Consider the following 27,772-nt stretch of genomic DNA (forward strand, 5'->3'; position numbering starts at 1 on the left):
TTGGCCAGGGGTGGACAGAGTGAGGAACCCATGGCTGCCCCCTTTATCTGTTTGTAGAATTTTTCTTGACAAATGAAATAGTCTAAGTTTGTAGTGAACTGAAATAGGGTTGAGATCTTGGAAAGAAATTTGGCTTGGATGAAGTCTAAGGTATCTTTGAGTGGAAGATGACCATTACATCCCATTGTGGATGGCATTGATTCCCCCACATACAGAGTAGCCAAACATTTATGTCTCCTCCTTATTCACCAGTGTTCCACTCAAAGATACCTTATTTGATATTTGGCTACATGGCCTGGATACACACCACAATTTCTCAGCAGACTTAAACAATCAACACCCCAGGATCCATTTTACCTTGGAATAGGAAAACAAGAACAGTCTCCCTTTCCCAGACACTAATTACATGCCAGCCTGATAAATCCCTGTCTTTGTCTGTTTATAGAAAACCTACACATACAGGTAGAGACATTCACCAGCAGTCACACTACTCCCCATCCCAACAATATGGGATTATAAAAACCTTATATAACAGTTCAAAATTAATCAGTCAGCCAATGGCTAAATCCCCAAAAAATATTAAAACCAGATAACCACAATTCCCCTCTCCTTCATAAACCTATCACCATTCCTTATATCAGGGGTACATATTGAAAAAACAAAAATCATAAGAAATTAACATTTCTTATCTGCTCCACCAAAAAACCAACCACTTTCCCTAGACCTACCTGTAGTAAACCAGAGCCTTTGCAGTTACCTATTATGGCCAAACAGGCAGGACAGCCAATATCGGGATATCCAAACACAAGGACTAGTTTCACCAATACCTGCCACTCAGGACTTGCTAACCATGCATTGGACACCCACCACAGAATACGGTGGCTTCTTCCAGCTTTATTACACTGCAGCAAGTATGAAAGATTATTCCTTGAATCAGCCTCAGCTCTGAAAAACTTCTCAAACTTCAACAAATTTGGGTGCATGAGACTGCCCCAAATTTGAGAAGCTTTCATTCTAAGCACATCAGCCTAACGGCCAAGACAACCCAATTTAGCCTGCTATGAGGCACCTTTATGACTCTAGGATCGACTTCAGTTGCTTTTCTTTAGCCTCATTTGCTTAGTGTTAATGTCTGCATGCACTTATCATTGTTTGTAATCTCTGAAATAGTAATGTAACATTGCTGACATAGAGGAAGGTATTGATTAAAGTTTTTAATTAATATTCTAGTATACATTGCCATTTCCTGAAAAATTAAAAGCTAAATATACATATATATATATATATATATATGACAGAATGATCATTAACTCAGTTAACATACATAGTTTTATGAAAAAAATTGAATGACTAGAACCGAGATTTAAGTAAAAAGGTTTTAATATAAAAACACTACTAGTTTCGGCCTGTAACTGCCTTCTTCAGGTGACATTATAAAAGAAAGAAAAAACACTAAACATTGAAGGTTAAAAGACTATGAACAACATAGACAGTCTCTATACATAATTAGCATGAAAACGTTGTAGTTGTATTTGAAGCTGTTCATTCGTTTGTTGTATTGTTGGGAGAGTGCGTGCTTGCAGCCTCACGTGAACGCCAGTACGTGATTTCAGCTGAATGACTATCTGGGAGGTTGTAGCTCAAGTTGTTATTTAGATGAACAGGATTCTCTATCAAGATGATTTCCTCTAGATTCCACGATTTTTCTCTCTAGTTCGTCACTGCAACGGAAGATGTTAGCAGATTTTTCCCAGCAGACTTTGTGACTTTGGTTTTCATCATTAGGATTAGCCGAGAAAAGGATATGACATGATAATGCACTCACTCGCCGTCTCTTGTAAGTAATGTCCCTCATGTGTTCTTCCATACGCAATTCGACAGATTTGTCTGTCTGCCCAAAATAAGGAATATCACAATCACACAATATTTTATATACACCAGGGTATTTGAGGTGATGATAACAAGGTTTTGGCTGGCTAATTAAGAAACGGATCTTTGGAAGTGGAGTGAACAATGTTCTGATATTGTATTTTCTTAGAACTTTTGCTAATTTATGTGAAACAGTACTTATGTAAGGAATAGATATATTGCCTTTGAATCTATTTGTTTCTTCTGAGTGATGTCTAGGAGGATTAAGAAGGAATTTTTCAATGATTTTCTTGGAATATCCATTAACTTCGAAAGAAGTTTTCAGATGGTTTATTTCTGTAAGAAGTTCATTTGGGTCATCAAGAAGAGAATGGGCTCTATGTACCAATGTGAAAATTATTCCAAACTTATGAGGAGGGAAATGATGGGACTGACTGTGCAGATATCTGTTGGTGTGTGTGTGTGGGCTTTCTATATATCGATATTTTGAGTTTACCAGAAGAGCAAGTCAGTTTGACATCAAAAAAATGATAGCCTTGCTCACACATTGCATCAGGTCCGGTTACTTCAAATTTCAAGATAATATATACAAACAAAATCATGGACTGGCTATGGGTAATCCTTTATCCCCTATACTCGCAAATATTTACTTAGAGGATTTTGAAACCAAGGCTATCTCTTCCTTTATTTTAACACCTAAAGTTTGGAAACATTATGTGGATGATGTCTTCATTGTTTGGAGCCATGGACACGAATCCCGTATGGTTTTCCTCAAACATCTCAATAGCCAACATCAAAGTATTAAGTTTACTGCCGAGCTTGAAACGGATAATTCCTTGCCTTTTCTTGATGTCAAATACCCTAGTGTATATAAAATATTGTGTGATTGTGATATTCCTTATTTTGGGCAGACAGACAAATCTGTCAAATTGCGTATGGAAGAACACATGAGGGACATTACTTACAAGAGACAGCGAGCGAGTGCATTATCAAGTTATATCCTTTTCTCGGCTAATCCTAATGATGAAAAACCAAAGTCACAAAGTCTGCTGGGAAAAATCTGCTAACATCTTCCGTTGCAGTGACGAACTAGAGAGAAAAATCGTGGAATCTAGAGAAATCATCTTGATAGAGAATCCTGTTCATCTAAATAACAACTTGAGCTACAACCTCCCAGATAGTCATTCAGCTGTAATCATGTACTGGCGTTCACGTGAGGCTGCAAGCATGCACTCTCCCAACAATGCAACAAATGAAAGAACAGCTTCAAATACAACTACAACGTTTTCATGCTAATTATGTATAGAGACTGTCTGTTGTTCATAGTCTTTTAACCTTCAATGTTTAGTGTTTTTTCTTTCGTTTATAATGTCACCTGAAGAAGGCTGTTACAGGCCGAAACTAGTAGTGTTTTTATATTAAAACTTTTTTACTTAAATCTCGGTTCTAGTCATTCAATTTTTTTCATTAAAAAAAAAAAAATATATATATATACATATATATGAAGGTAGTCTGAAAAGTTCTCGCCTCGACCATAGATGGCAACACTATCAGTAAGTTTTTTTTTTTCTAAGTTGTACATCTGTCATAAACATCCATGTGAAATTGCAAGTCATTCCATTAAGTAGTTTGTTTTATACAGCTGTCTGAAGCAAAAGCGTTGTCTGTATTCCTTGAAATGGATGAAATTGAGTATCGTATGGTTATAAAATTCTTTGTAAAAGAAGATTTTACACCAAAAGAAATTCATTCAAAGTTCAAAAAAGTTTATGGGTACTCTTGTCCTTCGTTTTCAACAATTAAGAAATGGGCTGCTGAGTTTAAACATGGCCGTACCAGCCTTGAAGATGATCCACGTGAAGGACATCCAAAAGGTGTAACAACACTAGAAATCATTGATCAATTGCACAGTATGGTATTGGATGACCGGCAAGTCAAAGTGCATGAAATTGCTAAGACTATAGGGTTTTCAAAAGAACGTGTAGGATATATTTTATATGAGAATTGCAAATGAAAAAGCTTTGCGCAAGATGGGTGCTGTGCTTGCTCACAGCAGATCAAAAACGCACTTGCATGAAAATCTCTGAACAGTGCTTGGAGCATTTTAACAAGAATAAAACTGAATTTTGTGCATTGATTTATTATATGGATGAGACTTGAATTCACCATTACACACCAGAATCAAAACAGCAGTCAAAACTGTGGACAGAAGCCGGTTGTTCAGTGCCAAAGAAAGCAAAGTCAGTTCCATAAGCAGGAAAGGTCATGGCATCGGTGTTTTGGGATGCTAAAGGCATTTTGTTTATTAATTATCTTGAAAAGCATAAAACAATAACTGGGGAATATTATTCCAGTCTTTTAACCAGACTAAACGAAAAAATTCGTGAAGTAAGACCCGGTTTGCAGAAGAAAAAAATCATCTTTCATCAGGACAATGCACCTGACTGCAAAGGTGTTTTAGCAATGGGAAAATTAAGGGATCTGCACTATGAAATGTTGGAACATCCACCCTATTCCACAGATTTGGCTCCCTCTGACTTCTATCTCTTCCCAAAACTAAAACTCTTCCTTGCTGATCAGTGTTTTTCTTCGAATCAAGATGTTATTGCAGCTGTAGAGGGGTATATTTCAGATCTTACTGAGAACCACTACAGGGACGGGATAATGCCTCTGGAGCATCACTGGAATAAATTATTAGTCTTAAGGGCGATTATGTTGAAAAATAAAAATAATTTATAAATTCGTTTTTTCATTGTTAGGCTGCGAACTTTTGAATACGTGTGTGTGTGTATGTATGCATATATATATATATATATATATATATATATATATTGGAGGCCTGATAATTGAAAGATTACTGTACATATACATATAACATTTTTCTGAATTAAAGTGGAAATAAGAAAAACAGGTTAATGAAGCATATCCCGTTTATTGTAAAGCAAAACCTTTATTAAAAATGTTCTTATTTAAATAGAGTGGATTGGGGGGGGGGGGGAGAATGAGTTGTCATGGATTCATTCACTCTAATTTGAAATGACCATAGCTGCTGTATTTTCACAAAAGTGCATGAACTAGAAAATTTGTTTCATTCTTACTTCAAGTAAAAGTTATAAATGCATATCTTAATCACTGCATTAAAAACATTTATATAGAAAATTTTTTAAACGAAGCCTATCTTTTTGTTATGAATGGTTGCGAATAAGATAAAATGCTAATTTGTCAGGTGAACAGTGTTGAAAATTTTTTAGTTTCATAAAAAAAAAACAGACATTGAGTGTGAAAAACTGGTAATTTTTAATTTAAAAATATCAATAGATTAACTTTTTACTTAAACGGATTCTGTGTCACCATGCTTTTTTAATTAACACACGAAGGTTGCAAAACCTACAGGCACATTAGCGATGTGCATTCAAAGAAGTTAAGGAGAATGCCGGACAGTAATGGACCAGCAGCTCTTGATGTTCTTAGTCTTGTAAAAAACATGGAGGAATAGTGGCACAACGTTGTTTCAACAACAATTTCAGCACAACATTGTTTGTTGAAATATTTATAGAAAACATATAAACAGAAAACAAACATGTACAAACTTATTATAGTCTAACCAAGGGGAAAATAAACTCTCAACATCTTTCTCTGAATTCGGAGTAATTTAATAATAAGGTTGTACACCTTTTGGCAACTCCTATAGGTGGGGATGACTTCTCAATTGCTTCTGCCTTGGTGTCTCCACTACTGGGCCTGGCTCCTACTGACGAGACCTCAATAAAGGTTGAAACCGGTCTGGGTAGTGGCCCTTGCCTTAATGCATAGCATTATACATATCCACAAGGAGATGTGCTTTGCATTATGGGAGATGCTGAGATAGGAGTGATGATGGCTTTCTCCACCTTTGCCACGAGTGGCCTTGGTGTTGCACCACCTTAGCTCAGTCCTGAAGATACTTTCAGGTGCAAACTTTATTTGTTCACACTTGGATAAAGGATTAAACTAAACTTATTATATTAGAGAGAGAGAAAAGTTTATGGTGCACACATCTGAAATATGTAAGCACTACTTCAAGGTTAGTCAGTTTGGAATTAGTGTTAATTGTTGTATAGGTTAAAAGTAATTGTCTTAAGTGGAATAGAACTTTTTTTTTTTTTTTTTGAGGCTGAAGAAGCTTTGGCCAAGATTCTTTTGCACCAGGTTGCAAATAATGTATGACAGTACTGCAACTTGAGTGAAAGAAGAGAAATCATATTTGGAGATCTGGATATTATCACACATAAGAAAAAGCACAGTGGGAGCTTTCTTAGTGAAAAATAAGATTGATCAGTGTTTTGGTAGCATTACATGGGTGAAGGTTATCTTCACCCATGTAATGAATAGCAACAAGTTCAGAGTTGGCTATTGAAGATCTTGAAGTTTCAATTTATTGCATTACATGGTTTCTAAAATAAGGAAGAAGAATGGAAAGTACTGTTATCAGAAAAGCTATGGATACGATTTTTGGTAAGAGAAGGTCCTTTATGCACAGGAGGAAGAAATTGAGTGAAAGTACTGTATGCCCACTTCTGCACATGTCAAAAGAAGGAGAATCCATTTTCCGATATTAGGGTAATCAATGCGTTTTGTGGATGAGTGTTTATTATTGTACGTTGGAAAATTTATGTATAAAGCACATGACTTCTCGTGTTGGTGACCAATTCATGCATCCTTTATTTCTTTCTCTCCTTCAGCATGAATTGATTATTCTTGGCACAAAGCCAAGGTCAGCTCAACGAAGTGTGGGCGTACATTACAGAGCTCTGAGGTACTCCAGCCCTAGTTGGAAAATCTGTACAGCTGATCTGTTTGCATAAGGTGGAAATGTAAAGTGGCCATGTGAGTTTCTCCAAATCCTTCTGTGGCTTGTGTCCAGCATTGTATAGTAATGTCTAGATCAGCTTTGAATTGAATGTGGTGGACTCCAGGTGATGTGGAGAAGTTAGCTGGTACTTATCTCCATGACTTGAAATAATTGAAATGAGAGCAACTGGATGATAGCCCTTGATTGACTTTTATCACGTTCCCCCTTCCCCAAAGGAAGGGGGGGGGTACTGGTGTGCTTGAAATGATAAACTATTGCATACTATAATACAGTATAAATAAAAAAGGAAGATACTGCCATGGACAGGGTTGTTTTGGAATGTTTTTAGGTGGTGGTTGAATTTCATTGCCCAGCAAAATACGAGAGGCTGAAGTGGCTTGATAAAATTCTGTGTTTGGTCTGTGGAACAGGATTTCTGCTTTATCTAATGCTAGCTCATATGCTATGTACTAATGTGTTTCCACATTCATTCCAAGAAAACTTTGACTTGAATAATAATGTGCTTATAGGCTAGTAGCTATTCATGGGTAGGATTCACTTAAAACTTAAAAAAAAAAAATTTAATTAAATTAAGTGTGAAAACTAGGTGAGGACTGCTTAAAGGAGCTGAAATCTGGAGTTTCTGATAGGAAAGGTTTTGCAGACTGGAGATGGAAATGAACATTGAGTGAATCTGTTGAAGACTTTGAGAGGTATGCCTTTATCTGCATGTAATTTGTTTCTCTTTGCTTGAATTTTTATGGCTATTAAGCTGAACTAAAATTTGGCAATGATGGATTTCTTGCTGAGTTTTCACTTGGAGAATTTCAGCCAACTATTCTATAAATCATGACACTTGCAATGAATCCTCCTCCTCCCACCCACATCACTATGTGGACTTCCTCCAGACACACTGGGCCAGATAGTGGTAGCAATATTTTTTATCTCCAGCCTGGAAGTCTCTTTAAAGCATTACAGTTAATTTCAATTAAGTATACTATCCTATCTATCAACTGGTCTGTGAGATAAAGCTGTATCCTCAAAAAAGAAGAAATGTTCAGTCTCTTCATTATTTCTAATGCATTTCCCAAATTATCATTCATATTTATTCTGGAAGACAGAGAACAAAAAATAATAAACTGGATCATTGGATCTCTGGAATCCAGACCTAGTTTTTGGTCACTTCAATCTTTAAATGTAGGAAAGTAACAATGGAGTGAGAAGAGGGCAACATAGTCATAAAGGAGACTCCAAAACAAGTAGAAAAATATAGGCCAATCAGCATCTCAAGAGTGGTGGTTAAGGTATTAGAGAAATTGGTGAAAGACAGAATTCAGGACTGGATGGAGAGGAATATGATATTCAATAAGGGACAGCATGGTTTTGCAAAGGGCAGATTTTGCCTTAGTAATTAGCTTGCTTTTTTATAATCAAGTGACAATGGAATTGGACAGGGAATTGCTAGACTTTGCAAAAGCATTTGACAAGATTCCACATAGAATACTATTGCATAGATTGGAGCAAATGGGAATGGATGTGAATCTGGTGATTTGGATTTGAAGGTAGCTGATGGACAAATATCAAAGAGTGATTTATGGAGGAACACCTTCAACTTCCAGACCAGTATGGGTAGCGGCCCTTTCCATAATGCATAGCATTATATATATCTGCAAGGATATGTGCGTTGCATTGTGGGATACTAAGGCATTTGATGTGAAGTCATTAGCCTCTATAGACAAGTAGCCCAGTCATGAAGTAACTTCATGCATAAGCTTTGTTTGCTTATATTTGGATAAAGGATTAAACCAAGAATATAATCTCTTCTCATCTTCAATTACTATCACTTCTGGGTTTGGCTCCCACTGACGAGACCTTGATTAAGTTCAAAACCGGTCTTGGTAGTGGCCCTTCCCATAATGCATAGCTTTATACATGTCCATAGGGATATGTGCATTGCATTATGGGATACTAAGGTAAGTGATGTAAAGTCATTAGCTTCCATATATGAGTTGCCCAGTCTTGAAGTAACTTTATGTGCAAACTTTGTTTGCTACACTTGGATAAAGAATTAAACCAAGAATATAACTACTTGGCGTCTTTAATTTTAATGAACTGTGGGAAACTGATGAGACCAGGGACTTGGGTGTGATTGTGAACAGGCAATTGAAGTTTAGAGGGCATATAGTGAAGAACACACTAACTAGCAGGAATAGAGGTTATTGCTCCTGTAGATAAGACTTTATAAGGTCACATCTGGACTACTAAGCACAGATCTGGACTCTAAGATTCAGTGTGGATGAAGTTGTGGAGAAGATCGAGAGGTGAGTGGCAAAGATTTAGTCAGATCTGTGTGGAATGTTCCCTATGAGAATAGATTGATGGTCTGTAGGCTTCAAAAATTAGCTGATATACAAAAACAAAGAGACATGATAAAAGCATTTAAGTTATTAAAGGAATTTTATAGGATTGACACTGAAGACTTTTTTTCAGTACATGGCAAGAACGGAGAGAATAAGGAGTCACCTGTGGAAGCTGTGTAAGAGTGTGGTTAGCAAAGGTGTTCAGGACTAGATTTTTTTTGCTTGGAGAGTAGTGATGGGTAGAATGGGTTGCCAGAGGTAGTTGTGGGTTCTTCATCAGTGAATGAGTTTAAGGAGAGGTATGATGGCTTGTGTGTGTGTATGAATAATGGATCTCACACAATGAGTCTTCTGACTCCATGGAGATAGCCATATAGTAATAACAATAATAAACAGGCCAAGTGGTGGTATTGCACCATGTACTGATAGCATCTACCACAGCCAGCATGGTTGGTTGAGTGGTTAGCGTATATGCTCTCAAGCTAAGGGCTGTGGGTTTGAATCCCACCAAAGGTATTGGTGTTTGTGATTGTCCAACTAACCAATTACCATACATACTGCTGTGACCTGTATCCTGGCACAGTATGACCTTTGATGTCTTTGTGCCATAAAAATTTTTAAAAAAAAATTCAAGATCAGATCATCTACCACACCTGGTGGTGTCTAATACCACAATAGTTTGGTTTTTCCTCTGAGAGATGTAGATGTCTCATCAATGTCTGTTGGCTGGGAGATAAATCCAGGGCTACTAACTAGCAAAATAACTCAGAAATGTATACGGAGCATTTGCTTGCTGCAGACCAAACTTCTTCAAACTTTGGTATTGTCATGACGTTCTATTTTCATGTTATGTTCTAAATCCGCCATCTTGGTTCAAGTCACTCTTATCAATATAACAACTAATTGCAAATTGATCACCGATCCAAAAGTAGGGAAATTTATAATTATACTGCGCCACCCTATTTTTTTAGATTAGTCTATATAAAATAGTAGGATCAATTCTTAATTAAGTTAGCAGTCTCCTCATTTATTTAGGCCGAATTATTTACTATTCCACTTGGGGTTCCTGCAAGATTCGAATATTTATGAACGGTGCAATAAAAAGGAATTCAGGCAAACACAATATTTAGATTAACAAAATAAAACATTTAATATATGATATATATAACAAATACAAGAATTCTGCTTTAAAATGAAACAATGCAATTAACTTAATACATCTTGCTAAGTCACTCATGCCAATTCAATGTTCTAAACTTTCACATACAATTCACAGCTTCAAAATCACAAGCTTTCTTAACTCAAGTTAATAAAACGAAACTTCTTATTTAATCAGTCTCCACATATCTATCAGCTGTACTTAATGTTTAAATTCACAGGAAGCACTAATCAAGGTAGACAATATTCCAAGCAATCTTATTTCGGACCTTGAACTTCGAAGATATGTTAATGTTAGAATAAACAGACAAATATGACTACTCTTACCAGATACAATCTTCAATACATCAATTAATTGTGAGCACACTTATGAATTAACTTATTTACGTTAGCGGAACACATTAATAAAATTTCTCCAACGATTTAACTGAACTACTGTCAATTGCACTTCACTACTCAAAAAAAAACACATCAATAAGGCACTGATATCTTTTCTTGTTTACTTTTCTCAAACTAGTTAATTTCAATATAATTCTTCTCAGGGCAACATAGAATTAAGACGTAATCCTAGACTAACTGGAACTAATCAGAATTTTTCATTGAATGTCCAGTTCTTTATTTATCCGGATACGGCATTAATTTTCCTATACAACATAGCTGACTTCACTTGCAGCTAAGTATATGATTCACTATGTTTTGGCTCACTTCTAAACACTATTCTCATGAATTTCTGCCCTAGAGAACTTATAATTTTCTTCCACTTCCATTGCTTGTATCCTACCTTCCTTCCGGCTCCGCAAAAACTTCCTCTCCTCTTTTAATTAAAAATCTTCTAATATTTTTCTTCTCCTTTCAGTCCGAAGGGCATACTCTCTTCGACTCGTGCTTGTTTATTTCATGCGTCTCCATGACAACAAATGAACGCAAACATTTCGCTAATGTAATACAATGCTCTACTACTACATGGGTGATTACATAACGTTAAATTTTCACAAATAAGAATAAACAGAATATTTGAGCTACTTAATCAGCTTTTTCATTACATATAAAATTAATTATAATAATACTTTTAGTTACATCTTATATATTTTAGTTATTATAAATTTTGCACATATTATTGCTTAATAAATTAATAGTAGGTTAAGTTTAGAATAAATATTTAAATAGTAATCCTAAATTAAGAATTAATAATTAATTTTTATACAAATTATGATTAATACATAATAAGCAATGTTAAATGTGAATGAAAAAAAATAAATTACACAACATAGTTTCATTCACAATTTGACAGTATAAGCCTATACAGATAATACTGACTTGTAGAAATAAGGAAATTATTCTCCATCTGTGAGCACAGTAACCAAGATATGGTTGTCTAGGTTCTGTTGAGAGAGAGACAGTGAAAAAGATCCAAAGATTGGTGACCTAGTGATATCTGGCCTGTGGAATTGTGTATATTAAAACAAACTGAATGTATGTGATCATAGAGAAATAGGCAAATGAGAGGAGAAATGTACAAGTTGTTAAGGAGATCTTATGCTATTGACACTAGTGATTTTTTTTTTTTTTCACTTATAGCAGTGAAGGGAAAACTCAGGGGTCATACCTGGATGCTGAACAAGAGTGTGCTTTTCAGTGATGTGACCTTTGGGTTCTCAGTGGGTGTGAGCACATTGAATAGAATGATATTCTATTCAATGTGCTGTTGTGAGTGTGGCTTCACTAAAATAAATGTATAGGTATTAAGTTAACCAGAAGGGTCTCTTCCTGGAGGAAGTCTTCTATATTCAATATACATTGATAGACGGCTACAAAAGATCATCCATAATTAAATCATGACTCGCGACTAATTTATAAGCAGTTCAAACTATAACTAATTTTGTAGAGTTAATTATGTACTTGGGCCTAAATCGGGGGGGGGGGGGGGGGAAGCTCTTCTCATTTATGTTTGGCATGCCCTTGAAAGGTGTTATTCACACGGCATGTTAGAAGATTGGGTGGGTGAGGGAGGGTCAAAATTCAGAATCCATGCTCAAGAGGACAAAACACAGCATCAACCCCTTCAGATCTCCCCAACAAGTAAGGTGATGGAGCTACTACACCAGGCAAAGAAGAAGGTCATCTGTCACCTAGTAGGTCCTATTGGCATATAGTACTTATCCTTTGAAAGCAGGAATGCTCACTGTGTAGAATGCTCAAGGTGCAGAAACAGTTAAGCTTGACCATCTGCAATCCAACTATCCATTTAGTGAAGTCAAATTCCTTGATGACATTGTCCAAAACACCAGCTATCTCTTTTTCAACACCATCAATCAAGCTAGATATGATGCAGAAGTTTTTGCTATAAGCAAATGACTTAATGCAAATCATATCTCTACCTACCAGAATTCCTGATAACCACTTCTTTCCCAATACCTTTGATTTTTTTTTTTTTTTTTTTTTTTTAAACTACTACTACTTCTAGGTATACCACAGAGGCCACCTCTCCTCTAGGCAACTTAGATCACAATCTTGTGCAAGTTTCCACTCACACAGAATGCCTTCTCTCCCTCCATCTATTCCCAACCATGTATTCTTTAAGTACTATGGAGGTACCAAGGATAAAAAAAAAAATATATCTTAATTGGCATGATGCCCTTCATCTCTCATTCTACCTTAAATTCTTGAAGAAAACATCCTGCAGAAAATTTCTGCAGGAGGCTTGCAACAAGAACCCCAACTTCATATTCATTCTATGCTGAAGCATGCAATAAATGTAACACAACAGTCAGCGAATTCTAGATCTGACATCTTAAAGAATAACAGCAGAAAACTTGCCTAATCTCCCTTGCAAAGGCCATTGGACACAACCTCTGCTCACCTGCACTTCCATCTCTCATTCAAATAACCCCTGTTGTAGCACCCAAAGATAAAGCTGACCCTTTAGCATAACTCTTTTCCTTCAGTTCCTGCATAGATGATGAAGACATATTGCCTCCTTCCATGCCAGAAACTGAGCACCAGCCTCCAGTGGTTTTTCAGCAAAAAATAAAATTAATTAAATAAAAAATACTAAACAACTTAGACACTGAAAAGTTCTCTGATCTTGATAGCATCTCTCCAGTTGTACTTAATCATTGTACTCGAGAGCTAACACCTGTCCTCTGTTGTCTCTTCAGTCTTCTATACTTAGCTGACACATCCCAATACATGGAAACAAGCACATATTCCAAAAAAAAGAGAGATAAAAGCCTGCCCTCCAATCAATCACCATCACTGCCATTCCTCTCTAAAGTAATGGAGAAAGTTATCAACAGTCAACTTCTCCACTAGCTAGAGGTCCACCAGTTAATCAGCAACTGCCAGTATGTGTTCCACCAATCTAGATCTGGAGCTAACCTGCTAGCCTACACCATCCACCACTGGACACATACCATGGTAAGTAAAAATGTGCGGTTACCCTTAACATTCCAACATTAATTGTGTTTAGTATTGAAGCCTGCTTAGCAAACTGGCTGGCTTAATTCAGTCTACCTACTACCTTTGTAGTGGAAGGTGTTTTCTTTATGGACTTTACTGCATGTTATGGTGGGTGGCACCATCTCTTCAAGCTTTGCCACTGTGCAGAGGCTCCATTCTATCACCTCTAATGTCTTCCTCCTATACATAAATGAGTTACTATCAGTCACCACTAATCCTATCAGCAGCTTTACCAACTCTGGTGTACTCTATTCATTTCACTTTTTTAACAGCCTGTTCAGGCATCCTAACCTTCAAAACTATCTGCAACCAATGTCTTAAACACTAATCTCCATACCATCTTTCAGTGGGACAAGGATAACCTGGTCACCAAAACACAGTCCTGCCATTTCTCTTGTAAAAGGGATCTCAGCACATCCCTTACCCTCAGTAATACACAAATCATCAGACAGGATCAGATTTACCTCTAGTGTCTCTTGTCATACACACGACATCACCAGCTTCTGAAAAACTAGACATTCTTTTCTTTTCGAGATGCTATTTTACACTCATCCAGCTACTGATTATACAAATCCACCCATCCTTAGAATACTGTTCATGAATTTGGTGTGGTAAACTTAAAACCTCCCAAAATCCTTAATGATGATGTCCAGAGGAGAGCATTTCGGCTTACTTCAGCCTCTGTCACAAATTTGTTGTGTCAGCTCAATCTCTTCTATAAGTATGTTCATTATGATGCTCCAGTGAGCTAGCAAACATCATTCCTATGTTTTCTTTGGGTCTGTTAAAGCAAGACCATTAATTGTCCAACATCCTATTTGAGTACATCTGCAAAATTAAAATTTTGTTATACAAGGTTAAGCTATCCAAATTTCTGTTTTCATTTTCCTTCATTCATCATGGTCAATTAAACTACAACTTAACTTAGAGGATCTCACACTTAAAAAAAGTAAATTAGTAGATAAAGGCATTGGCTTTCAGTTATTCAGCTTGGAAAAAAAAGCTGGATAGACTAAGAGGTAAAATCTGAATATTTAGTGTTCTGCCAATGTTTCCTAAAATATAATGAGATGCAGATTTCTCATTTATAAATTAGGGATCATTAATTCTATTTTGTCTTTTATTTACAATTTTATCAATTTTTTGAATGCCTTAGCTTCAAAAAAATTAGGTTGATTCTTTCTCTGAAGTTATTACCTTACCTCTGAATAACTGTTAATAAATTGCAAATCCAGTCACCATTTAGGGTAATGCTTCTATGAGCTCCTTACAAGAAGAGAAGAGAGCAGCTAGGTTGATTAACCTACCTACCTGCTGAGGTGGATGAAATAGTGAAACCAAATTGCACTTCTTATCCATGTTATTAAATGGGTATTATAGAATCGTATCCAGATTTAGCTGGACATCTATAGATGTCATTGGGGGGTTAATGACTAATCTCTCACCATTAGCTTCACTCTTTCACACAGATAGTCAGTTGCTACTGTTGCATTTTCTACAAATATTTAGAATCATAGTTTGTCAGAATTGGCATTGATGATTCTCTGTAATCTTGTAAATCTGTTAAAACATGTCTCTTCAACACTTCTTCACAGTGCAACTCCAAGCTCATAATCTGTCTTTCTGTTCATTCATTTCTTTTGCTTTTGTCTTTTGGAACACCTAACAGTGTCTCATTTTTTTTTTTTGACCAAGTACAATTTACAGGTCTTCAAATCCAATGTTAATAAGTTTCTTCCTCCTGAACTTTGTTCCTTCATGGTACTAATATACTATTAGTACCACGGTTGAACAACCTGTAATGTATACAATTACTATTGTGGTAATCCTATATACTTTTCAATCAAAAGATTTTTTGAGAGTTTGTTATAGAGAGTAAATTTGTTATAATGGTGTTTGGCATAATGAGTGTTGACTAATGCTCTAATTATTATAATGATTCTGTTGTGAAATTGTGCTGTGTGTTTGCAATTTTTTATTCCTCATCAAAGCTAACATTCTAGGATAATGTTGTATGTATTCATCTACTCTTTTATCCAATGTGCAGTTGGCACTTGCTATGCAAACTCATAGGGATCAAAGGGATAATTTGTTATAATGAATTTCTTTTAACATAACACTGTACCATTGACACTTGAGTTGTGGTATTTTTTTTAGTAGATTTTTTTTTTGCAGTGAGTGAATTTGTTATCATGGTGCTTGATATAGTAAGAGTCATTTGTAGTTGATAAGAATTTCAAAGTGTTACTGTGATGTGAGCAGGATGTATAAAGTCTTTATAAAGACTTCTGATTGAAGACGAATTAGTCAATCACATTTAGTCAAGAAACTCAGATTTTCTTCCTCAAAAAGTTCAGCAGTAACTGATACTGGTCTTGTGCTCATTAATAAATGGAATGCATTTACACAACCTTACACAAATTGTTCAAAAACCAACCAGAATACCACATAACCCAAACCACTCCCCAAATACCCTAGATCTCTTCCTTACTAATGACCCCTCAAAATATCCAGTGAATGTAGTGAGTCCCCTGGGTAATTCTGACCACAACCCAGTGATCATCTCCTCCCCATACAATAACGCATACACAGTCACTCCTACCCAAGAGTAGTTTGACATTATAATAGTGCCAAATGGGACAGTCTCCGAGACTACTATGCTTCATTCCCATGGTTGGGCTATTGTTTCCGGTCTTCCAATCCAAACATATGCCCCAAACGTATCACCAAAGTAATCCTCACTGGCATGAAAACATACATTCCCCACACTACTCAAAACTGCCATCCCTATCTAAACCCCAGTTCTCCAAAAGATGTACCAAGGCTGTACAAATGAAAAATCAGGCATACCACAGCTGGCTCAAATAAAGAACCCTATTGTCCTTCAATGCCTATACTGAAGCCCGAAACAGATGCAAGAAATTTTTTATCAATGCTTCTAAAACAGAATTTGAATGGGCAAAAAGCTTGCAGCCTGTCCAAATGGCAGCCATGCCTTTTGGTCTCTTGCCAAGACAATTGGCCATAACTTTTGCCCTACACTATTCCCACTTCTATCATACCCACATGGCTCAATTGCAACATCACCCATAGAAAAAGCTAACCTCCTGGCTTCACACTTTGCCTCCAGTGAACACATAACTGACAATGGCAAATGCCCTCCAGTCATTCCAGCTGTCCAACATACAATGCCCCCTGTATCCTTTTGTCAAAAAAAAAAAAAAAGATATCATAAATTGTCTAAATTAGACACAAAAAAGTCTCCTGGCCCTAACGACATTGCTCCAATTGTCCTGAAGGTCTGTGCACTAGAACTGACTCCTATCTTATGCCATCTGTACACACTCTCTTATTCTACTGGTATATATCCCAAAACCTGGAAACTGGCCTACTTTCAACCCATTCCTAAAAAAAAAGTGTAACAAATCACTGCCATCTAACTACCACCCTATCTGATTCACTTCAGTCCTATCTAAAGTGATGGAGAAAACCATCAACTCTCAACTCCTAATCTACCTTGAAGGTACCCAGCTATTAAGCAACCAGCAGTACGGATTCCATCAAAGCTGATCAACAGTAGATACTGTCATACATCACCCATCGCTGGACAAACGGCATGGAGAAATTCAGCAAATCCCAAGTAGTTGCACTTAATATCTCTAAAGCCTTTCACCGAGTCTGGCACAAAGGCTTACTAAGCAAACTCCCCATCATTTGGACTGTCTCAGGACTTCTGCAGATGGATTGCCAGCTTCCTGTCTGGACACACACTAAGCGTGATGGTAGAAGGCTCCCTATCCTCTCACAATCCAACTAATACTGGGGTCCCACAAGGTTCAGTTCTCTTGCCGACCCTCTTCCTTCTATATATCAATGACCTACTACGGTTGACCTCTAATCCAGTACACAGTTTTGGAGATGACAGCACATTACACTCCTCTCTTTCCTTTGACAAACCCTACTCTACACAACTCACTTCAACCCACAGAACATCAACTACCACTGCCCTTAATTCTGACCTCCAAGCCACCTCTAATGGGGCTCAGATAACCTTGTCAACTTCAATGCTAGTAAAACCCAGTTCTGTCTTATTTCCCATAAAAAGAACCATTTTTCCCCCAGCATTGTTTTTGATACACTCAAATTCCCAAACAAGATGAGATTTCTCTTCTCTGAATTACCCTGACATCAAGCCTCTCCTGGCATAAACACATCACAACCATTGCATCCTCAGCTTCCAAAAAACTAGGTTTTCTCTTTCTCTCAAGATGCTATTTCACCTCTAAAGAGCTGTTAACATTATGCAAATCACAAATCCGCCCAGCTATCGAATACTGCTCTCACATTTGGAGTGGGCTCCTTCAAAATGCTTGACTCAATACAAAGGAGAGCAATTAGACTGATAAATGACCCATCTCTTACCAACTCGCTTCCCTCGCTTTCACATAGATGCTTGGTCTCTGCAATTTGTATATTCTATAAATATTTCCATGGGAAATGTTCATCTGAAACAGCATCAGTAATTCCCCCACCCTGTACTAAGTCCATTGGAACACGTACAGCTACCACCCAAAATCCTTTCCCAGTACACCTTGAAACCCATAGAACAAGTTTCTTTCCCCCCCCCCCCCTTCATCCCTGCTACTGTGGTACTGTGGAACAGTCTTCCTCCTGATGTATTTCCCAAGGAATGCAACATACAGGCTTTTAAATCAAATGTAAACAAGTTTCTTCTTTCCCAACCCACCACCCATATATGGTACTAACGTACTATAGGTTGACCAGCCAACCTCTCATATATGGGCCCAAAATAAAAAAATTTATCTAGTGGATTGTGATTTCCTTCAGTGTGTCCTGAAATGCCTTTGAGGTTAGGTTAGGATATTATACCATGAGTAGAGAGAGATGTCAATAGCATTTTTAAATTCTTTACTTGTTTTTTTAGTGATATATCTTTCTTCACATTCAGAATATTTATTTATTTAAATCCCTTTTGTGAATTGACTGTATGAGAATATTGTGAGATGAATACAAGACTCCAAATCTGGGATACAAGTATTCTGATCTGGTATTCTTGAATCATCAGCATTATTGGCTCAAATGCCCTATGTGGGCCCTGCCCTTCTTCAGAAACTTCTGCCAGACTTGGCTCTTCTGGCCTATACCTTATAATTTTCATAAATGACATCATCCTTATGTATGCAGTGTTTCTTCTGCATTATCTTTTCCTAAGAATCACTTGCTTAATAAGATTGCACATCAGTTTCACTCATACTCTATTTATTCTTTGGACTTAAATTAATTTAATTAATTAATTTAACAAATATAAAAATACTTTTAAATTAGTTTGTGCTAATTTTCATTGACATATCCCATTCTGATCACCAAAAATTTATATTATTATTCAGTGTAAAACTGATTATTGTATTATTAAATTGATTTTAATGATGTTGGTTGGAAAAAAAAAAAACAGTAGTGAGAAAAATATTTATTTCTTCCATCACTGGACTAATGAAATCTTGTAGTTTCAAGCTAACATCATTAAATTAGTTTGTGCTAATTTTCATTGACATATCCCATTCTGATCACCAAAAATGTATAATATTATTCAGTGTAAAATTGATTATTGTATTATTAAATTGATTTTAATGATGTTGGTTGGAAAAAAAAAACAGTAGTGAGAAAAATATTTATTTCTTCCATAGAAGTCAGTAGAAGGATGTCAACTTGTTGGCGAAACACTTACCATATTTACTTGATTTTATAACTTGCACCTCTGATTTTAATTTACAAAAAGATATTAAAATGTTTTGCATGTACCTCGCACACGAAAAATGTTTAAACGTGTTCATGTCGAGGCGAGAAAAACAAGTAGTTTTATTGCATCCCTGAATAAGGTACAGAGGCGTTTGCAGTTTGTGTAATATATTTCTCAACAAATGATGCAATCAGAGACAGCTGGAATAAAAACGGCGCTAACTAATGAATCATATGTCCCCTATCACAGAAACTATGCTGTATAGACTCAAGCAAAACCGTATGTTGCACTGGAAACACAGTATCTAAATAAAAACTATTGTCCAATTTTTCAATTACATGAAATAAGTGTTTATTTTTATTGCATTTGAAATTCTAGGTGTCATTATGACAGATCACAAAAGCTAACTTCAAATAAAATTCTATCACAAATTGAAACATGCCATGTAATGAGTGTGTGCGTTCGCCTACCAGCTCAAATGCAAACAAACAGTAATAAAATTCAACCAAGGGTTGAAACTTTGTGTGAGTTGAGCTCATCAGAATGATAAACGACACCCCGTCATGAATGTGTTAAAACTAAGAAATATGTAGTGAATGTTGTTATGACAGTTTTAGATGTTATGGAATTCAGTTGATGAGAATTAGCATTTCAACTCAACAGTTGTCGGTTACCTTTGTCTTTGGGTCGTGCGAGCTTTTGTTAATACCGCACCAATCATATGCACGTCTTCATAGCTGCTTCTCATGTAAAACAAAATTTAACTTGTACATATTGCAACAATTAAAAAAAAAAAAAAAAAGTCTCCTTATCCTTATTTTCTGTCTCCTTATCTGGCGATATGCCTTCATCTGCTGTTAAAGGAAGGGTTTTTTTTTTGAGGGGGAATGTGGGGGAATTATTTGAAAAAAAACGGGTTTTTTATTTGTATAATATTATTAAGGGTAGATAGAGAGCATTTGGGAGCAGGGGGGGATTGACAGAAGGATCTGAAGAAAGAAGTTATTTTTTTGGGGAGAGGAGGTATGCCAACCACTTGGCCAGCCTGGCTGGCCGAGTAGTTGGCGTATCCACTCCCAGCCAAAGGTCTGTGGGTTCGAATCCTGCCTTGGGTATGGATGTTTGTGATCGTCTGTGGAAATACTGGTGGTGGTCGGTGATAGATGGCGTTAATGTGGTTACAGCCAGTTGGTGAACTGTGAGTGGTGGAGACAGTTGTAGAGTAGATGCCCTCCCTCGATGAATCTTTGGACTCTCTGGAGGTGACTATTAATATTAAAATAAAATAAATTTAAGGGAAAAAGTCAGGAGTGATGGAGTGTGAGCTGTTTGACAGACGTCTTCAGAACTTGTGGGGGAAGGTCATGTCGGTTAGATGTTTCTGTCTTTGGTGTACTTGCGTTGTTTCCTATTGGTCTAGTAGTGACCCAATTTTTATGTTATGGAGTTTCCAACTCTCAGAGATTACATAGGATCAGTGGACATTTATTGAGTTTTCATCACATTTTATGCATATCGTTTCCGATATTCTAAGCATTGTTTCGTTGTCTTGTATGTCTAATATTATGGCCTCGTTGATTTGTGGGGTATGTTTTTGTTCAAAGGTGTGGAGTGCTATTTCAGTTTTTCCTGTTTTTCTTTTTGTTGTTGCATTTTTTATTGTTTAAATGTTCTTGAATAGGGATGTCATGGAAGTGTTCTCGTAGTCTTGTCCATAAAGACCTGATAGTAGAACCTGTAAGGTGACATCACAGTCTTTTTGGCAGGAAAATTTGTAAACAACGTTGTGATGTTCTAATATTTCTTTGTGTGTGTGAGATTTTGTAGGTTTTGAAGTGTTACCAATTTTTGGTTTGTTGTGAACATGAGCTTATAGTCAGTGTGTTTGAAAATGTATTTGTAGGCTTTTTATGTGTTCTGGATGTATGGCAGTTTGATAATTTTTTGCGTTGGGAAGTTTGTTTTGATTGTCGGGTTGTTTTGCCTGGTTTTTGCTGTTTTGTTGGTGTAATTTATTAGTTGTATTGGGTAATTCCGATTTTGAAAAATTTGTGTTAACTTCTTTATTTCTGTGTTGAGATAAATTGGAATTACCCAACACAACTAATAAATTATGAGACCCCCCTCCACTTCTTGGAGTTGTGTGACAGATATAGTGATACATCATTCCTATGGCATCTGATAATTAAGTAATGCTGTGGTATTGACAAATTTAAAACTAAAATGACAAGCAATACCACAATTGTTTGTTGACTATACATCATAATTTACCTTACAGCTAATAGAACTTCATGCAAATAATGTTAAATACTAATTTGACGTGACTCAGTTAACCACCACAGCCTGATAAGCACTTGACAATAACTATTTCACTATACTGTTTTTTTTTTCATCATCAAATTCCTGCCATGTAACCCTCAAGGGGGTGTACAGGATATGATAGTTCTACATGAAAAAGTTACATCATTACTAATTTCCTATCTACAATTTTCCTCCAAATCAGTCTGTTACCTGTCAACATTATCAGATCTAATATTTCTATCTTCTAAGGCACTTTTTACCGTATCAAACCACTTATATATCTTGGTCTTCTTCTGGGTCTTTTTTCTACCAACCTGGCAGAGAACACTTGTTTTGCTAATCTTTCCTCGCCCATTCTGTTTAAATGACCATACTCCTGAGATTAGCTCTGCTAACGCATTCCTGGATGCTGACAATGTCAAGTTCTTTCCTAATATCCTCCTTTTTTAATATGATGTTGCCACTGATGTGATCTGTTCACACCCCCAGTCTTTCTCAGGACTCTCATATCTGCAGTCTCTAGTCTTTGGTCAAGTGTTTTACTTCTGACCCAGCTCTCAGATCCATAAGTTAAACTTGATTTGAACACTGTCTTGTATGCAGCTAATTTAGTGTTTTGACTAATTTCTCTCTCATTCCATATAAATTTATTCATTTCACTTCCTACCATACCAGCTTTGTTGATTCTGTTGTCTATTTCCATATTCAATTTATCATCTTCACTGAAAATTGTGCCTAAGTAGCTGAAGTATTTTACTTGTTCAATAGGTTTTCCATTCACAATGCAGTTAAGATTTTCATTGCTTCTGCCTATTGTCTTTGTCTTGTTATTGCTGACCTTCATACTATATCTATTACAACAGTTATTCAATTTAGTCAGGGAATTTCAGACTTGTAGTAGATTTATTTAGAAGTATAACATCATCTGCATAAAGCAGAGAGCTGACATAAACATCTCCAATCTTGATATCAGGGTTCAATACCACTCTCCTTAATAATGCGATCCATATAGATAATGAATAACAGAGGGGATAATGTACATCCTTGTCTGACACCAGATTTAACATTAAACCATCTTCCTCTACTTCTTCAATTCTAACTGCTGACTTACAACTCAAATTAAGACTAAGTATTGCTTGATGTAATGCCCCATTGACATCATATAACTGTAACGTTTTTGAATAGCTTCTCTCTTGGCACCTTGTCATATGCATTTTCCAGATCTACAAAACTTAAATACAAGTCTTTGTTATATTCCCAGGATTTCTCACCTATTTGTCATAAAGTTAAAATCTGATCCTCACAGCCTTATTTGGCCTGAATCCAGCTTGTTCTTCACCAAGCTTTCCTTCCACAATTCTTCTCAACTGTTTCACAAGTATACTTGCTTAAAACCAATAGAGAAATACCTCTGTAATGCTCACATTCAGTTTTATTTCCCTTTTTATATATGGGAATTAAGAGAGCCCTATTCCAATTGTCTGGAATTCGTACCTCTGTCCAGGACTTCTGAACTATGCAGTGCAACCACTGCGAGACTTTTATACCACCATACTTCAGCATTTCTGGTCGAATATCATCTACTCCTTCTACTCTATTCCTACCTCTGCCTTTCCACATTTCAAACCATAGATGGCTTTTTCTACTTCAAGTATGGATATGTATTCCTGACTGTATGCCTATTGAGTGTTTTTTGCCACTGTGCTATCATTGCTTGTTTCATTTAGCAATTTTTTGAAGTAATTACTCCATACTTCAAGGATATCCTTTTCTCTTGTTTTCGTCACCTTTATCATCTCTAACTCCTTTTACAGCACTCCTCCATTTCTAAGCTTCTTCAACAACCTCCAGAATATCTTGTCACCGTCTTGATATTTATTTTCTATGTTCTTACCAAAGTCTTCTGTGACTTTTGTTTAGCTAGATTTACAGTGTTTAGCTTTCTGTTTTTTCATTATACAGGGTAGCCATAAATTAACTTTCTCTCTTTGGAGGTATCTGTCGTTAAACTAATACACGGAATGAGACCACATTTTATATTGAGACTGTTGAAGGCATGGGGAGATGAATTCTGCAAAAAAAAAAAAAAAAAAGATTTAGTACCGAAAGTCGCCGACAGGGGAAATTTAGGCGCTTGTGGAGCCAAAAGCAGTCAAATATTTTCAGTAAACGCAGGTAAAATGGATTATGCAAATTTTACTGTGCATATGTGACAGCAGCAGCAGCACCACCACCACCAATTTCACTTAAAAGGGGATTGGGAACATTCAGGCAGTTATTCGTATGACTGACGAATTGTGCTCAATATGCATTCTACCTTGCCTCAGTGTGCTTTATTTGTTAAGTTGTTTTACCTTAAACAGTGCAATGCTGTATCTGCCCTTTGGGAATTTAGAAGGCTTCATAACCTGCGTACAGGTCCTATGTCAGCTGTAGCACTGAGAGCTATGATTAAGAAGTTTGAAGAAACTGATCACTAGGAATTCACACAGAGGATGGAAAGCAGTGCAAGAAGAGACAGTAACAGACGTTGCTACTGTGGTGTTTGATGACATAGGGACCAGTACTAGTCCTGGCGCTCGTGCCATAGCTCGCAAACTTGATATGGCTTATGGTACAGTCTGGAAAATCTTACGGAAAATGCTTCACTTCTATCCGTATAAGTTCAGTCGTGTGCAAGCACTAACTACTGCAGATTATGATAAGCACATGACCTTTGCACTAACGTTTCTTGCCCGAATGGAGGTCGACAATGACTGGCCTTGGTGAATATTGTGGGGTGATGAGGCTCATTTTTATCTGAATGGGTCAGTTAACACTCACAACTGCAGAATTTGGGCATCTGAACATCCCCAAGCGATCCAGCAAGTACCACTGCATTCTCCAAAAGTAACCGTGTGGTGTGGCTTCACAGCCAATTTCATAATAGGACCATATTTTTTTTGAGCATGTTATGGAGCAGGTTACAGGACCCTACAGGTCCTGTAACCTGCTCCATTACTGAGATTTATCAACGAATGGTGGAAAATTGTGTCATTCCTGCATTGCAGCAAGGACAATGTTTGGACTCCTTAACTTTTATGCAGGATGGAGCATGGCCACACATTGAACGTTCAGTACAGCGCCTTTTACGCCAGTATTTCAGTAATGAGAGGGTTATTGGTCAGTTCTTTTCAACGGCATGGCCGCCTCGATCCCCGGACATCACTCCATGTGACTTTTGGCTGTGGGGGTATTTGAAATCAGTTGTGTATGTTGGTGGCATTCCCAACTTGCATGTCTTGAAAGAGAACATAAAACGGGCTGTTATGAACATCCGATCCGACTCCTTACGCTCACCTGTAGAGCATGTCGCACACCGGATGCAATTTGTTTTGCACACAAGAAAGGTCAGCACATTGAAAATCGTGTATGTGGTCCAGGGGACCCTGATTCTGATGAATAAATCATTATTTCCTGTGAGTTCAATCACTACATTAATTTCTGTGTCTCTCGCAAGTTGTTCTTTTAGTTTAATTATTATTATTATTATTATCATTGTAACGTGCCACATATCCAGCTGGAATGAGTGAATGCGGCTGTCGCTTACACCGTCGAAATGTTATTATTCCATTTTATCTGCCTTTAATGTAATTATCCACTTGTTTTCGGTGCTGCCAGCACCAAAATTTCCCCTATCGGCGACTTTTAGTACCAAATCTTTTTTTCACGGAAATCATCTCCCCATGCCTTCAAAAGTCTCAATATAAAATTTGGTCTCATTCCGTTTATTGGTTTTAGCTATAGATGCCTCCAAAGAGGGAAAGTTATTTTATGGCCATCCTGTATTTATATTCATAAGACCTTTTTTTTTACCAACAGGACAAATGATAATTGTATATTAAGTCTCTTACAAAAAGTTATTTCTGGATAGGATTGTCCTAAAAGAAAAATGTGCAAAGCATGTCTCACATGCCAAAATGTCAGTAGATATTGGTAAAAATATGTGTTTGTTGAAAATAACAAATTAGCTGTATTCAATATGAGATTATATACTCAGATCGGTTATGTCAGCACAGATCATATAATCATTGTCATTGCTTTTAACAGTTAGTGAATTGTCACTTCATGAAGTTCTAAAATGCTATCTGAAATTGTGTAGCCCATTTATGTATACTTTTCTACCTTACTACTTTGTTATAGATAAAATATATAATAATAAGTGTTTTATTTATTTGCTCAGGTGAATAAATCCTTAATTTCATGATACATTTATTTACAGAACCACCTAGTGCAGCAGCTCATAAACATACTGTTACTTCTGCTATTACCACCACCACCACTTTTACTACTACTACTACTGCTACAGATACTGTTGAGACGTGGAGGCCTGGCTTGGTTACCACGTGTGTGTTATCTTCACCAGTTGTTGAATCACAGAATTTGACAACTTCAGTCACAGATTCCTTTTCTGAATCTTTACCTTCATTATTGAACAGTATAAATATGTCTTCTCCACCATCGTCTATGTTAGGTGAAGCAGATAGTACTACTGCTACTCCACTGGGATTTGACTTCCACTTAGATGAAATTGAAACAGCCTCAGATTTAATGAACAATGAAAATGATGATTCCTTACATGGTAATTGTTCTGTATCCTCTCAACTAACAAGTTCAATCATTCATCATCCAAATAACATAACAGATATGGATAATGAATTTTATAGTTGGCTCGATGATATGACACCAGCTGTAACTACTTCAATTACCTCAAATATAACAACAAGTAACATACAACCAGTGTACAGTGATCGTGATCCTGTTTTACCTAATTTGACCAATGTGCATGAGACATTTGATTTGTTTTCTTTTGAAGATGGAGAATTTAAACCATCTAGTGATATAGAGATTCTTTCATGGGACAGAATAGACTATTCTACATAGAAAAATGTAGAATAGTGATTAAGTGAACTTCCTTTCTTCTGATATTTTAGTGACTAAAATAATGACTTCATTATGAAGATGTGAAGCACCCACTTTGTAGGGCTGTGGACCATAATTTTCAGAATATTTAATTATAAGCAGCTACCAATGACTGACTATTTAAGTTAGAAAAATAACAGAAATGATAAGTATATTGTGGTGCTTTGTAAGTACCTATTTTGGTGGTCATAAGGACAGTTCACAATCGATGTAATATACTTGCCATGAACTGTGCAAAAGTTGGTCGCTGGTTCGAGTCCAACTGTCGTAAGTTGTCTGCCAATAGTAGTATCTGAATGGAAAAATTTAAATAAAAGTATGGAACATCTTGTTCATTTTCAGATAATGGTTAGTCATGTTTGATTAATTATTAAAATTTAATGGCATCTTAAAAAAAAACTGATGCCAGTGAATACACTTCTGTAAATGTGTGCAATAAATCAGGTTACAGAATTCTTTAAATTACTGAACTGTAATATTTCATTTACAACATATGACAAAATGTAAAGTTTATTACTTTTTTTTTAATTATTTAATTAAAGAATAACAATTCTTTTTTCAATAAACCATTGCTGAGTATTCATTTATTATATATTTCATTACTTTCCCTTGGAGTCACTTCAAAATTTTGTAATGCTGTAGAAATTTCATTTGAAAGTAGAAACTTAAAGAAATAAAATAGTGCTGTCCTTTTAAATTTCTTCCAGAGAAACCATCAATATAAAGAATTGGGGTCACAAATGGATTATGAAGGTTTCATTGATTATTGCATTCATTAAGATATTTCAAAGTATCATTAGAATTTTTTCATTGGGGTTGTTCATAAAAACTTAACTATGTGTTCTTATTTGGTCTTGATATTTCACTGTTTTTAGACATAACTCACATTATTAGTATTCATTTTATTCTTATTTTTCTAAATTTATTCTCAAGTTTCATTTTCAATTTGAAGAATGTATTTTACAGGATCATTAACTTCCTAACCAAAACATAAGCAGTACACCTTTAATCTGTACTTTATAAACAAACAGTAAACATTTCTATTGAAATATGGTTCGTTATGGTGGCAGAGCA

The 27,772-nt window shown here is 36.2% G+C and overlaps 1 protein-coding gene across 4 annotated transcripts in view; it reads left to right on the forward strand.

Annotated features, from left to right (window-relative positions):
• The window catches only part of LOC150102880 (uncharacterized), a 539,029-nt gene extending 511,985 nt beyond the window's left edge, over nt 1–27,044 (forward strand). For all 4 annotated transcript variants that reach the window (XM_090397682.1, XM_090397680.1, XM_090397684.1 and 1 more), the window contains exon 16: nt 25,998–27,044. In XM_090397682.1, coding sequence (XP_090253808.1) covers nt 25,998–26,659 — 662 coding nt within the window. In that variant the 3' untranslated portion in view covers nt 26,660–27,044. The remainder of the gene's footprint in view (nt 1–25,997) is intronic.
• The last annotated feature ends 728 nt before the right edge of the window (nt 27,045–27,772 follow it).

This window comes from Typopeltis vanoorti, chromosome 9, assembly GCF_054136105.1.
Source record: "Typopeltis vanoorti isolate ZY-2024b chromosome 9, IOZ_Tvanoo_1.0, whole genome shotgun sequence".
In the NCBI taxonomy this organism is placed as follows: domain Eukaryota; kingdom Metazoa; phylum Arthropoda; class Arachnida; order Uropygi; family Thelyphonidae; genus Typopeltis; species Typopeltis vanoorti.